Genomic DNA, 15,588 nt, shown 5'->3' on the forward strand with positions numbered 1-15,588 from the left:
ATACCCGCCATTTTGGAGTCAACTAAAATCAGAAATAGCATTATACATATTCACTTACCTATGATGATCTTCATCAGAATGCACTCCCAGGAATCCCAGTTCCACAATAAATGTTTGTTTTGTTCGATAAAGTGCATCATTTATGTCCAAATACCTCCTTTTTGTTGGCGCATTTAGTCCACTACTCCAAATACAGGAAGCGCGCGCAAAATGTCACGACGAAAAGTCAAAAGAAGTTCTATTTACGTTCGTAGAAACATGTCAAACGATGTATAGCATCAATCTTTAGGATGTCTTTATCATAAATCTTCAGTAATATTCCAACCGGACGATTCCTTTGTCTTCAAAAAAGAAAAGGAACACAGCTAACTCTCACGGGAGGGTGCGCCACTGAACTCATGTCATTCTCTCAGTCATCTGACTCCATCACCTCTTATTCTCTCCCCAGTCACAGTAGAAGCATGAAACAACGTTCTAAAGACTGTTGACATCTAGTGGAAGCCTTAGGTGAAAATGTGCAAAATGACCCCACAGACACTATATACTGGATAGGGAATCACTTGAAAAACTACAAACCACTTCCTGGTCATTCAAACAGTTCTAGAAACTTCAGAGTGTTTTCTATCCAAATCTACTAATAATATGCATATCCTACCTTCTGGGCCCGAGTAGCAGGCAGTTTAATTTGGGCACGTTATTCATCTGAATTTCCGAATACTGCCCCCTGTCACCAAGAAGTTAAGCTGCAGCTGGCCCAGAACAGAGCGGCACATTTTGCTCTTAATTGTAATCAGAGGGCTGATTTAAATACTATGCATGTCTCTCTTGGCAAAGAGTTGAGGAGACACTGACTGCAACACTTCTTCTTTTTATAAGAAACATTAATGTGTTGAAAATCCCAAATTGTTTGCATAGTCAACTTACACACAGCTCTAACACACACACTTATCCCACCAGACATGCCACCAGGGGTCTTTTCATAGTCCCCAAATCCAGAACAAATTCAAGAAAACGTACAGTATTATATAGAGCCCTTATTGCATGGAACTTCCTTCCATCTCATATTGCTCAAATAAACAGCAAACCTGGTTTCAAAAAGCAGATAAAGAAACACCTCGTGGCACAATGCCTTTCCCCTATTTGACATAGTTTGTGTGTATGCATTGATATGTAGGCTACGTGTGCCTTTTTAAAAATGTACTGTGTTTTGTTCTGTCCTTGAGCTGTTCTTGTCTAATGATGTTCTGTATTATGTAATTCTGTATTATGTTTCATGTTTTGTGTGAACCCCAGGAAGAGTAGCTGCTGCTTTTGCAAAAGCTAATGGGGATCCTAATAAAATACCAAATACCAAATATGCCAACTAGCCAGTCTGCCCTCAAATTAAATGTAATAAAATTAATCCGTTTTTTTTTTACAGTGAATCTGAAAACACTATAATTGTGTTTTGGTGTTTGTACCCATTTAAATATATTATCTTCTTTGTTTCACCAAATTTGAGAGTGTGGTTAACTCGTAGTCTGTGGAGAACATTGTGAACTTAATGACTTTTCTCTATTGTTTGGCGTGTTCACAGAAAAAATACTACCAGCTGCCACACACAATTACAGTCCAAGAGAAAGTGTGTGTGTTCGGGATTATCTCATTTAGAGGCTTTTCAGTTGTCGCAGACTATTTTAGCGGCGCCCGCATTTACATAGAACTCTGCGGTAAATATAGCATTTTTCATTTGTATTGTACTGTATGAATGGGCTCCGGAAATTGCAGCATGTAATTAACTAAGTTCATCAAACCTCCCTCTTCAGTGGAGTATCTAGCAGTACAAGTGTTTAAACATTAAAGATATTGTCCATTCTGTCTATGACCTTTTTGTCAGCTCCAAGAATGGAAATGAAAAGGGAACATTTTACATGGAGGAGAGAAAAGGGGGGAAGTCGTGGTGGCAGGAAAAGAGAACAGAGTAAAATGAATTATGCCTAAGTAGGCGGCAGTTGACAAAGCAAGTGTTTGAAAGTGTTTAATCAAACTCCTTACACATGCAAGGCAGCCAAAACAAGTAAACGGCAAGCATTATAATTGATGAGGGTATAAAAGCGTTTGGTCTCATGTCTGATTGTGTGCATCACTTTCATTGTGGATTGTAACGGAGAGGGTGCGGGTGATGATGGGGTAGGGGTGGAATGATGTTACTACAGTAGCGTTGGATGTTATGAATTCACCTCCATGTCTTCCACACCAACGCAAGCACACATGCACATGCAAATGCACGACAGAAGACAGATGTATGCAATCATACACCACATGTCCACATGCACACACGATTTATATGCAGTGTGCTCCAAAATTATTGGATCCCTTGGTAAAGATGAGTTAAAAAGACAAAATTAATATACTGAGCATCAAAAACATGGGAAAATTATATTATTCTAAAACATTTTATGAGATTGGAGAACACATTGGGAGTGTCACAGGTGTCGTAGTGGAGAGAAGACCAAAATGCAGCGGGTATGTGGATACTCATTCTTTTAATGGAAAAAACTAAAAGCATCCACAGGAAAAACAAAACAATAAACAGTACTCACGACTAGCCAGTGTAGCAGGCTCAATAAACGCAGTGCTCACAAACAATTACCCACAAACACACAGACAAACACACCCTACTAATATAGGACTCCAAATCAAAGGCAACTCAACACACCTGCCTTCAATTGGGAGTCCAATCCCAATTAACTCTACATAGAAAACAAACCTAGAACCTATACCCACAACTAACTAACTAAACCTAGAAATACATAAACACAGAGCAGTGCCCAAAACCCCCGGAATACATAAATAAAACAACCTACTACCTACACCACCACCCCAAACCAAATAAAACAAATACCCTCTGCCACATCCTGACCAAACTCCAACAACAAATAACCCTTAACTGGTCAGGACGTGACAGGGAGAGATCTTACACCATTCCTCCATACATAATCTTTCCAGATCCTTGATATCCTTTGTCTGCGCTTATGGACTACGATTTTCAATTCAAACCACAGGTTTTCAATGGGGTTCAAGTCCAGAGGGCGAGATAGCCATTGCAGAATGTTGATTTTGTGTTCAAGCAATTTATGGGGTGAATTTTGATGTGTGCTTAGGGTTATTGTCTTGCTGGAAGATTCACTTGTGGCCAAATTTCAGCCTCCTGGCAGAGGCAGCCAGGTTTTTGGCAAAATACTTGGTAAAGTTCATGATGCCGTTGACCTTAACAAGTGTCCCAGGACCAGTGGAAGCAAAATAGCCCCATACCATCAAAGATCCACCACCATATTGCACAGTAGTGATGAGGTATTTTCTGCCTATGCATTGTTCTTTCCAAGGCCAAACCCACAATAACAGATTTGTGGTAATGATACTTAGTTTGAATTGATTTGTAAGTATGCAGTCCAGTACAGCACATTCCACTCTGGATGAAAGCACATGACAAGTGAAAAGACAAATTATCATCTTCATCCCCAATCGCTCCCAGCGTTTGCTAATTGGATTGTGCAATAACACTTCAATTGCTCCCTCAAGGGAGCCTCGGTCGGACACATGAAACTACACCCCTTTTCTGATTCTGCGGGGGAAATGCTTCATTTGGTTGGCTGGTGAAAGTAGTATTGTAACACATATGACTTTAGATATCCCACTACAAGAAAAAGGGGGATACCTAGTCAGTTGTATAACTGAATGCTTTCAACTGAACTGTGTCTTCCGCAGTTAACCCAACCCCTCTGAATCAGAGAGGTGCAGGGGGCTGCCTTAATTAACATACTGTACACATCATCAGCGCCCAGGGAACAGTGGGTTAATTGCCTTGTTCAGGGGCAAAACAACAGATCTTTACCTTGTCAGCTCGGGGATTCGATCCAGGAACCTTTCGGTTACTGGTCCAACGCTCGTACCTGCCAGCCAGGGAGTATACAGTATACAATATGCAAGATATGCATGTAACGGGGCGGCAGGTAGCCTAGTAATTAGAGTGTTGAGCCAGTAACTGAAAGGTTGCTGGATCGAATCCCCGAGCTGACAATGTAAAAATCTGTCATCCTGCCCCTGAACAAGGCAGTTAACCCACTGTTCCCCGGTAGTCCGTCATTGTAAATAAGAATTTGTTCTTAATTGACTTGCCTAGTTAAATATATAAGAAAGTTATGTGGATAGTCAGTAATTGTCATTAACTGATATTAAACGCATTGTGTCGGCCTTCTGTAACAGTGTTTTCACAGGGTAGGATACCTAAAAAAGGCATTGCCAAAGAAGTGTAATTTTGCAGCAGATTCTGATATCATGTCTATGTCACACAGGTGATTCTGCCAGCTGTCTTCGTCTGCCTGTCTCTCATCTTTTCTGTCATCATCCCCCCTTTTGCTGAGTATCCTAATCTGGAGCTGCAGCCATGGATGTACGGGCTGCCCCAAACGACATTCTACAGGTGAGCCATTGAAACGTCATGCTCTCGGACTTTATAATCACGCCTTTATCAGTACAGGTAAATATGCTGAGATTTGAATTGCATTTGTGTAAACGTAGCGAACTCAGCGGGGTAACCTGACCAGGACAGAGAGAAAGAATTATAAAAAAAATATAAAGTCATTCTACTATGATGTTAAGAATAATGGGCATACTGTTTATCTGAATGCAGAAACCACATAGGCGAGGGAGGTGGATCGCTCCTAGTACCAATGTTTAGAGGGACATTTTTTTTGGAAGAGTTTGGCATACTGGAATGAATTTGTCTGCGTCTCCAATGCCACCCTATTCTGTATATACTGCACCAATATGGTGATATTTGGGACTGAGATTTACTGTCTTTCTGGGGGAGAGTAGAGAGCAGTGGAGATGCCTCACAAAGCCCAGTGTGTTCAAACTGACAGGGTAATAATCTGGCTTCAGCCTTGACATGTCAGTGCATGTCAGGATTCAATGTTTGAGCTCTGACTTACATAATCTGTCAAAGAAATGAAGTTACATTTTTATTAATCTCATGAGGAGACATATAGCTGCCTATTTGATGGACAGGAGATATACCATCACTCCCAGTAACACTGAGTTGAATCCCAGATGTCAAGGCATAATTAATTGTACACACTTTTAAGGAGGCCAGCTCTGGTGTAAACGTACGGAAAATGGTGGAATCAGTTGCATAGCTGGTTTAACAATGGTTTATTTCATCCTTGTTTAAGTGTCACAGAAAAACACTTATATTTACAGTGTCTATGCAAGGACACCCTTAATCTCAGCTGGATTTTTTTCTGCTGAGATTGAGGCTGTCTTAATATGGACACCATATATATTCTATACGTGCTGTAACATATCGGCAAGTTGGTTTTTATACTTACAGTAACACAGATTTTATTTGAGAATTTCTTGCATTGCATTTTGGGGTTTGCTTTTAAAATATATTAAAATAAATAGAAGTAATGTGAAAAACATGTTGAATATTTCATAGAGTTCCCTCCTCCTGCTCATTGATATTCTACTGAGGTTTGCTTATTTTATCCAGGGGAGATCATTGTAATAGATTGATCCAGTTGGACAGTTTAAACAGAACTATCAGGCTCTAGATGTTGCTATGGAAATCACAGGTATGTGTTTTTTTTTACTGTCTAGAGATTCATCTTCTTAGCATTGTCTTATGTCTGATACCGCAACGATTCCGCCTGCACTGTCAGTTGAGGGACGAGCGACTCATAGCAGTGACTCCACCTAATGGTTTAAATGGTTGCTATGGAAATTGCAGGTATATGCCTTTTTCACTGGCTAGAGTTTCACCTTCTTAGTTGAAGTTAGACTAAAGGCAGTGAGTCTTAACTACAGTTGTTACACCACATTAAATATGCAGTATTCATCAGAACAACCAGAAACTAGCCTTGGTATGTGTCACCATTAGCAAGCTGACGTTTTTTCTCTTCTCTGACATTGTCTGTGGTCAATTACTGCACATAGTCTTCCCCGTGAATTATTTTAAGACACTTCCCTTTGTGATATCTGGTGAAGCCACAACAGGCTTGCTCCTTCCTGTTCTATACAGACAGAGAGAGTATATAGTACATGATCCAGCTGAAATAGTAAATGTCAACTAAATGTGCCGTGGAAATTTGGCAAGAAAATACAGGTTAAAACGACTGGTTTAAAAAGTAATTGTTATGCTCCTAATGTTTAAAATGAACATGTATAACATCATGTCTATGCTGTGCAATTTAATGCAACTTCATATCCCTTAATAATGGAGTATTTGAACAGTATGGTTGAACATTGACGACACTTTTCGATTCAAACATAAACATGATTAGGCTTGTCCCATGAACAAAATATTCTTAAGACTTAATATCTTTAAAAATGTGATATCCATACAATGCGTCTCTCAGATGAGAGGGGAGTTGAAAGGAGTGGGTTGAATGTGCAATCTGATCCCTACTCCATGATATTTAAAGTTAAAGTTAAATATCATGGATATCATTGTTACTCCATCTGACAAGGAGTGAAGGTTATACAACCGAAATAATGATGAGAAACCATTCTTTCTTCCAAGGCAGTCTTACGAGAAAGCAACCACTTTATTTTATACTCAAGGAAACACATATTTCCTGCCAGAGCATTATGCCTCTTCAATAAATAGCCCTATTTTATTTCAGAGAGTGGGCGTCGGCTACATTAGTATTACAACACTCAGATCTGCATTATTTGTTCTAATTCATTGCATCTAAATGGACTATTACTACTACTGTAAGATTTTCTCTTTCAGTACATAAACCAAGATTAAACCTAAGATTAGTTCCAGTGTGTCTCTGTTCATTTTGTCCCCCCAATAGTCTTGTTACCTTGAATAACTGTTCATCCCAGTTTGTGTCCCAAATCACACCCTGTTCCAAATATAATGTACTGCCCTGGTCAAAATAGATCACTGTAAGGGAATAGGGTGCTATTTGGGACACATTCCCAACTATCATTAATGGTAAAACAGATGGCTGAGCATAATCCATTTTTGCAATCAACCACTTCGATTTCTCTCCTCGCTTATAGCGGAGGAAATTATATACTTTAGGCTGACCTTCATGAGAGATAAATGAGCCTATAAACGTTGTACTAATCCCATTGGCCAGCAGTGACCACGCTGGACCCTAGTTATGATCTTTATGAAATGCTGTGTTCTTAGAGCCAAGATAAAGAGCAGAGTTTGTGTATACATTGATTTGTAAACTGTCTGTTTTCCCTCCAGGCACATAAGTACCGTAGAGTGCTCTGATGTAAACAAACAGATGGAGCATACTGTATGCACACGTGCACACACACACACACACACACACACACACACACACACACACACACACACACACACACACACACACACACACACACACACACACACACACACACACACACACACACACACAGTTTATGTTATGTTGACATCTGCTCCATTCAGAATGCCAAGAGCTTTTCTCATCCATACCTGCTAAGTGGTATGTTTTCATTTGGAAATGTAATGTTCTCAACAAAATGCCAGTGCCATAAAATTATTACTCTGTCATCCTTCATTACACGAATCACGGTTGCATGTTAGCTGGGTATCTTGCACAACTTTAAATAAAAAAATACAATATACACTCCTGTTGATCTAATTTCCTTTTGGCCAATTTCTCTATCTAGCGATGGATATGCTGTAAATATACCCATCCTCCTAATCTTGGTTGATTCAGTGAGCCAAGCCCTTAATGACCTAATCAATGCTATGGCGTGCTTGATGACCCCCGATTACAGTATCTAGTCCAGTAAACCCCCAAAGTTCCACCAGGATAGAACTAATGATGCAGAAGGAGATGGCTGCCGTTTTACTCTCCCGTAACCAATTGTGCTATTGTGTATGTTTTTTGTGTTATTTGTAACTTATTTTGTACATAATGTTTCTGCCACCGTGTCTTATGACCGAAAAGAGCTTCTTGATATCAGGGCAGAGATTACTCACCCTGTACTGGAGGAATTCTTCTTCTTCAACGAGGGATGACGCCCGACAGGGCCCTCATCCCCGTCATTTACAGGAGGAAAAGACGGCGATATTGTGGACGACGGTCCTGGTGCCTTGTAAGGATCCGTCGCCGAGAGGGTAATCTACCTTTACCATCGGTCCTGTTAGCCAACGTACAATCAATCGATAATAAAATAGACGAACTACGAGCACAAATGTATCCTACCAACGGGACATTAAAAACTGTAATATATTATGTTTCACCGAGTTGTGGCTGAACGACGACATGATTAACATATAGCTGGTGGGTGTTAAGCTTTTTCGGCAGGATAGAACAGCAGCCTCTGGTAAGACAAGGGTCCGTGGCCTTTGTATATTTGTAAACAACAACTGGTGCACGAAATCTAAGGAAGTCTAAAGGTTTTGCTCGCCTGAGCAAGAGTATCTCATGATAAGCTGTAGACCACACTATTTACCAAGAGAGTTTACATCTATATTTTTCGTAGCTGTTTATATACCACCGCAGACCGATGCTGGCACTAAGACTGCACTCAATGAGCTGTATACGGCCATAAGCAAACAGGAAAATGCTCATCCAGAGACGGCGCTCCTAGTGGCCGGCGACTTTAATGCAGGGAAACTCAAATCCGTTTTACCTAATCTCTACCGGCATGTTAAATGTGCAACCAGAGGGAAAAAACTCTAGACCACCTTTACTCCACACACAGAGATGCGTACCATGCTCTCTCACCCTCCATTTGGCAAATCTGGCCATAATTCTATCCTCCTGATTCCTGCTTACAAGCTAAATCTAAAGCAGGAAGAACGAGTGACTCGGTCAATAAGAAAGTGGTCAGATGAAGGAGATGCTAAGCTACAGGACTGTTTTGCTAGCACAGACTGGAATATGTTCTGGGATTCATCCAATGGCATTGAGGAGTATACCACCTCAGTCATCGGCTTCATAAATAGGTGCATCGACGACTTTGTCCCCACAGTGACAGAACGTACATACCCCAATCAGAAGCCATGGATTACAGGCAACATCCGCACTGAGCTAAAGGGTAGGGATGCCGCTTTCAAGGAGCAGGACTCTAACCCGGAAGCTTATAAGAAATCCTGCTATACCCTCTGACGAACCATCAAACAGGCAAAGCGTCAATACAGGACTAAGATTGAATTGTATTACACCAGCTCCGACGCTCGTCGGATGTGGAAGGGCTTGCTAACTATTACAGACTACAAAGGGAAGCACAGCTGCGAGCTGCCCAGTGACACAAACCTACCAGATGAGCTAAATCACTTCTATGCTCGCTTCGAGGAAATTACCAGGATGTGTACACCGAGCATGCGCTGTCCAACTGGCAAGTGTCTTCACTGACATTTTCAACCGGTCCCTGACTGAGTCTGTAATACCAACAGGTTTCAAGCAGACCACCATAGTCCCTGTGCCCACGAACAATAAGGTAACCAATTTACATGACTACCGACACGTAACACTCACGTCTGTAGCCATGAAGTGCTTTGAAAGGCTGGTCATGGCTCACATCAACACCATTATCCCAGAAACCCTAGACCCACTCCAATTTGCATACCACCCCAACAGATCCTCACTTGATGCAATCTCATTTGCACTCAACATTGCCCTTTCCCACCTGGACAAAAGGAGCACTTAAGTGCGAATGCTATTCATTGACTACAGCTCAGCATTTGGCAAATCTGGCCATAATTCTATCCTCCTGATTCCTGCTTACAAGCTAAATCTAAAGCAGGAAGAACGAGTGACTCGGTCAATAAGAAAGTGGTCAGATGAAGGAGATGCTAAGCTACAGGACTGTTTTGCTAGCACAGACTGGAATATGTTCTGGGATTCATCCAATGGCATTGAGGAGTATACCACCTCAGTCATCGGCTTCATAAATAGGTGCATCGACGACTTTGTCCCCACAGTGACAGAACGTACATACCCCAATCAGAAGCCATGGATTACAGGCAACATCCGCACTGAGCTAAAGGGTAGGGATGCCGCTTTCAAGGAGCAGGACTCTAACCCGGAAGCTTATAAGAAATCCTGCTATACCCTCTGACGAACCATCAAACAGGCAAAGCGTCAATACAGGACTAAGATTGAATTGTATTACACCAGCTCCGACGCTCGTCGGATGTGGAAGGGCTTGCTAACTATTACAGACTACAAAGGGAAGCACAGCTGCGAGCTGCCCAGTGACACAAACCTACCAGATGAGCTAAATCACTTCTATGCTCGCTTCGAGGAAATTACCAGGATGTGTACACCGAGCATGCGCTGTCCAACTGGCAAGTGTCTTCACTGACATTTTCAACCGGTCCCTGACTGAGTCTGTAATACCAACAGGTTTCAAGCAGACCACCATAGTCCCTGTGCCCACGAACAATAAGGTAACCAATTTACATGACTACCGACACGTAACACTCACGTCTGTAGCCATGAAGTGCTTTGAAAGGCTGGTCATGGCTCACATCAACACCATTATCCCAGAAACCCTAGACCCACTCCAATTTGCATACCACCCCAACAGATCCTCACTTGATGCAATCTCATTTGCACTCAACATTGCCCTTTCCCACCTGGACAAAAGGAGCACTTAAGTGCGAATGCTATTCATTGACTACAGCTCAGCATTCAACACCATAGTGCCCTCAAAGCTCATCACTAAGCTAAGGACCCTGATACTAAACACCTCCCTCTGCAACTGGATCCTGGACTTCCTGATGGTCCGCCCCCAGGTGGTAAGGGTAGGGAACAACACATCTGCCACACTGATCCTCAACAAAGGGGCCCCTCGGGGTGCCTGCTCAGTCCCCTCCTGTAGAGGTTGAGAGCTTCAAGTTCCTTGGTGTCCACATCACCAACAAACTATCATGGTCCAAACACACTGACAGTCAAGAAGAGGGCACGACAAAGTCTATTCCCCCTCAGGAGACTGAAAAGATTTGGCATGGGTCCTCAGATCCTCAAAAGGTTCTACAGCTGCACCATCGAGAGCATCCTGACTGGTTGCGTCACTGCCTAGTACGGCAACTGCTTGGCCTCCGACCGCAAGGCACTACAGAGGGTAGTGCGTACGGTCAAGTACATCACTGGGGCCAAGCTTCCTGCCATCCAGGACCGCTATACCAGGCGGTGTCAGAGGAAGGCCCTAAAAATTGTCAGACTCCAACCACCCTAGTCATAAACTGTTCTCTCTGCTACCACATGGCAAGCGGTACCGGAGCGCTAAGTCTTGGTCTAAAAGGCTTTGTATTCTACCCACAAGCCATAAGACTCCTGAACAGCTAATCAAAGGGCTACACAGACCCCTCTTTTACGCTGCTGCTACTCTCTGTTTATAATCTACGCATAGTCACTTTAACTCTACTGTACATATGACCTCGTCTAACCGGTGCCCCCGCACATTGACTCTGTACCAGTACCCCCTGTATATAGCCTCGCATGTTATAATACTGCTGCTGTTTAATTATTTGTTTCTTTTATTTTCTATTTTTTTACTTATCTATTTTTTACTTAACACTCATTGATGGTTAAGGACTTGTAAGTAAGCATTTCACAGTAAGGTCTACATCTGTCATAATCGGAGCATGTGACAAATCCATTTTGATTTGATTTGGTCAGGGCATGATCCAACTGCTTTGAAGCATGGACTGCCTAACATTCAGCTCTTACAGCCACAATGCTTCATTTAGTTTTTCAGTCAACGGCAGACCCACCACTTGGTTCCTTAACAAGCTGAGGCGTGGGGTCGGACAAATGTTTGTTATTGTGGGGACTGGAGATGTTTTATTTGTCCAAGATGGCGGGCAATTAAAAGATTAGATGATTGCTTTGGATTATGTCGATAATTAGCCCTCCTGTAAGGGATAGTGTTAGAGTCTAACTGACAAGGTCCAATTTCATTACAGCAATGATGGACCGCCAGATAATACAGAGGTTACTCAAGTGGTGGACTCTTTGGTGAATAATCCTGGGTTTGGGACTCGCTGCATGGCTAACAACCCTATACCGTGAGTATGACCAGCGGCCATTTTGACACATCTCTCCCTCCCTCCATGTTATTACTACATATGTTTTGTTTGCAGTGTTTCTCCTGTTTCATATGTTCTTGCACAGGATGGCAATAACTAGATTGTCCATAAAGTTCTCCAAGGGAAGCGAGCACCCAATATCTGTTAATTTTGAACAGTGGAGAAGGGTGCAAAGCACAATTGGATATGGTTACCCTCTGATATGTTTGGTGGAAATGTCCCCACATTGTTTACTTTACTTTACTTTATTACGTTTATTTTTGCATGGACAATGCACATTAATCCAAATTTCAGTAAAAGTGAATGTTTTAGCCATCTGGCAAATCTGGCAAACAGAGTAACATGTGACAAGCAACACTTAGCACGTAGACAGGTACTCATATCCAATTATTTCAGATCTCAAAAGTGCATACAGGGTAGGGGGTAGGTGTCAATATGGAATTGGGCAAACATCTCCCCCTTTGGCACATTGTTTACCTCAATAAATCGATACAAATATTGTTTTCACCAAATCTGAAGCTGAACCTGGTTGATTTGGAAACATTTTTGTTTTGATCAAATCTGAAGTTGCGTATCTCATGCAGGATAATTCCTTGAGAGACTACATTTCGTTTTATTCCTACATGTTCTAACACAATATCCATGCAGTGAAGAAAACCATTAAATAAATCCTAAATATTGATTGCGGACAACCAAAGGCATATACACGGTATTGTACGGTATATGGTTGAGATTAAATAATACACTTTTACGGCATCATTCTAAGTTATTTAACACAATTTATTTGATATATTACATTTACATTTTAGTCATTTAGCAGACGCTCTTATCCAGAGCGACTTACAGTAGTGAATGCATACATTTCATACATTTCATTTCATGCATTTTTATGAAAAATATATTTTTTTAAATGTGTACTGGCCCCCCGTGGGAATCAAACCCACAACCCTGGCGTTGCACACACCATTCTGGCGTTGCAAACACCATGCTCTACCAACTGAGCCACAGGGATATATTCATTCATTCATTCTGGGGTTCTCGGAGGTGAGTGTTGTTGGGATTGTGCAGATTTGCCTTGTTTTACGGTTAGGGGGTTGGAATAATGTTGTCAATAGTAAGTGAACCTGATATCCCATATCTGCTCCATCTCCTCTCTGTCAAGCCTGATCATGTTCAACATGCTTTATCAAGCTGTTCTGCTTCCCTAACTCTTCAGCTGGCACACTAACAACACTTACAGTACCTCCATGTTTTAGATAAGGAGACTTCTGTGCTGTAGTTGTGTTGATAACGTCATTTGTGATCTATCGTTGCTGACGAATGAAAACCTTTCATCTCCAAAACCAAAATTTTTCAGTAAATTGAAAAAAATAATTGATATTTTGCCATTAACGAGCATACAATGAAACTTTTATGAAACTTCAGGAGCTATTTTCCTAGAGTCATGGAATGTTCAGAGTACATTGAGTGGAGTGACTGCTTTCAATACAAAAAAAATGGTTTTCATTAGAGAGCGACGCTATGTTTAAAAAGAGCTAGACCTAAACAGGTATTCTAAAACTGTGTAGGTATGTGTACTGTATACATGTTTGAATTTGAATATTATGTCTTTCTGATGATAACTGTTGAGAAATCCCCTGCCAAGGCAGGATATTTCTTATTTTGATTCTCATGGTTAGTCATCTTCTTCATCATCTCCATCACCACCACCATCACCCCCTCTTCTCCAGGAATCTCCCGTGTGTCCCCATTGATTCTAAATGGATCACTCCCTCAGTGGAACCCTCTATCAACAACATCTTAATCAACGGGACCTGGAGCATGGCCAACCCTTCCCCTAACTGCCAGTGCAGCACTCCTCAAAAGACTATCATGCTGCCAGATTGCCCACCTGGAGCTGGGGGGCTGCCTCCCCCTCAGGTTAGTCCACAATCTGTCAACCCCAGGTCTGCTTGTAACATAATGGTTTCCAATAGAAATACTTGACCTCTGGCCTGAAATGTGTGCTTAATCTGGCAACCTGGGTTGGACCTGAAGACTTGTGTTAGCTCCCCGAACTAATGCTTAAGCTTTAGCTCTACCAGCTAAAAGAGCAGGCTTCGAACCCCAGATGGTCAAATTGATGCAGTGACCCAGGTGCAGTGAGCGGGAGGTCAAAGGGGGGTGAAGTGTAACATAGTTGATTCAGTGTGCACTGTATCTACAATCCTGCAATGGCAATGTAGGTGTCTAAACTTGAAGTTATCTTCTTCACCTCCAAAGTTTTTACTGTGAAAGCATGTTTACCAAAGTATCCCCTTACAATGGGTAATACTTATTGCATGCTATACTTTACTCGATATCCCCTCCATGATGGATCCAACTTACAAATCAATCCATCCAATTTAACTAATGGATCCAGAACCAGGATATTACATTATGACCATTTACCAGGGTCAGCTAGAGTGTATATATCCAGCTAAACATGGATGTCCAGATGGGACAATGTATCCATTGAAGTTAGACATTGCTTTATTGTATCCACGTTACTATTGTCTCATGTCTTCCTCAATAGCCTTATGGCTGGTCTTAAGAAAAAAATGTATGTTGAGATAATGTGTCCCACTACTCTTTTTCTGGCATCCTGTGAACTCTGACCGCTCTTAGATCATCCCTTTTAAACAATCCCTCTCGGAGAGTGGGATGTTTTATAAGCCATTACCCTAACAACATACATGGCCAAATGCAGGACCCCATGAGTCTTAAACCTGACTGTGATCAATGAGGTGGGTGGCCCTGCTGGTCACCGGGCATGCTGAGAGGAATGAGTGGGCTCCTTTGGCCTAAATTGATTTCTCCAATCATAGAAATAGAATTACTAGAATGGGCAAAGCTAATCGTGCATGCGTCACCGGTACACTCAATATGGCTACTGGTCCACTCCAGCAAAGATTATTATTTTTGATTATTTTTGATTGAATTGTAACACATGCAATCTACTTGCAGTGAAGCCGCTCAACATTTACATTACATTCAGTCATCTAACAGACTCCCATCCAGAGCGACCCACAGACGCAACCAGTGTCAATGCCCTGCTCAAGGGCACATCAACAGATCTCCCACAAGGTCAAAAACAGGGACCCGAACCAGCGACATATCAGACACCGGCCCAAGCTCTAAACCACCAGGCCACCAAGACCCCCCCCCCAGGTCCCTGAGAGCTGCCCCTCAATCATCCGAGATCCCCCTGTTTTCCTTTGTATTTTTTTTTTCAATAATAATAATTATATTCCCCACCCACATGCACCAACAAAATGAACAAAAGAGAAAAAATACAAAGGAAAACAGAAAACAACAATGCAAAAAACAAAAGTCGTCAAGGCCAACTGAATATGTTTGAGTGCGTGTATGTATTTACATGTGTGTGTGTGTCCGTGTATGTGCATGTGTGTGCGTTTGAATGGGAGTGTGTGTATATGCATGTGTACGCTCATACAAACACCTGCACGGCATCAGCCTCAGGCAAACAAGCATTAGATGTAACAACATTG

At 41.9% G+C, this 15,588-nt stretch overlaps 1 protein-coding gene across 1 annotated transcript in view; it reads left to right on the forward strand.

Moving 5' to 3' along the window:
• LOC106608787 (phospholipid-transporting ATPase ABCA1) overlaps positions 1-15,588 on the forward strand; it is a 305,836-nt gene that overhangs the window by 182,794 nt on the left and 107,454 nt on the right. Inside the window, exons 31-33 of the mRNA XM_014206928.2 lie at positions 4,335-4,462; positions 11,936-12,037; positions 13,789-13,978. Coding sequence (XP_014062403.2) covers positions 4,335-4,462; positions 11,936-12,037; positions 13,789-13,978 — 420 coding nt within the window. The remainder of the gene's footprint in view (positions 1-4,334; positions 4,463-11,935; positions 12,038-13,788; positions 13,979-15,588) is intronic.

Source organism: Salmo salar, chromosome ssa07 (genome assembly GCF_905237065.1).
Source record: "Salmo salar chromosome ssa07, Ssal_v3.1, whole genome shotgun sequence".
NCBI classification, from domain to species: Eukaryota; Metazoa; Chordata; class Actinopteri; order Salmoniformes; family Salmonidae; genus Salmo; species Salmo salar.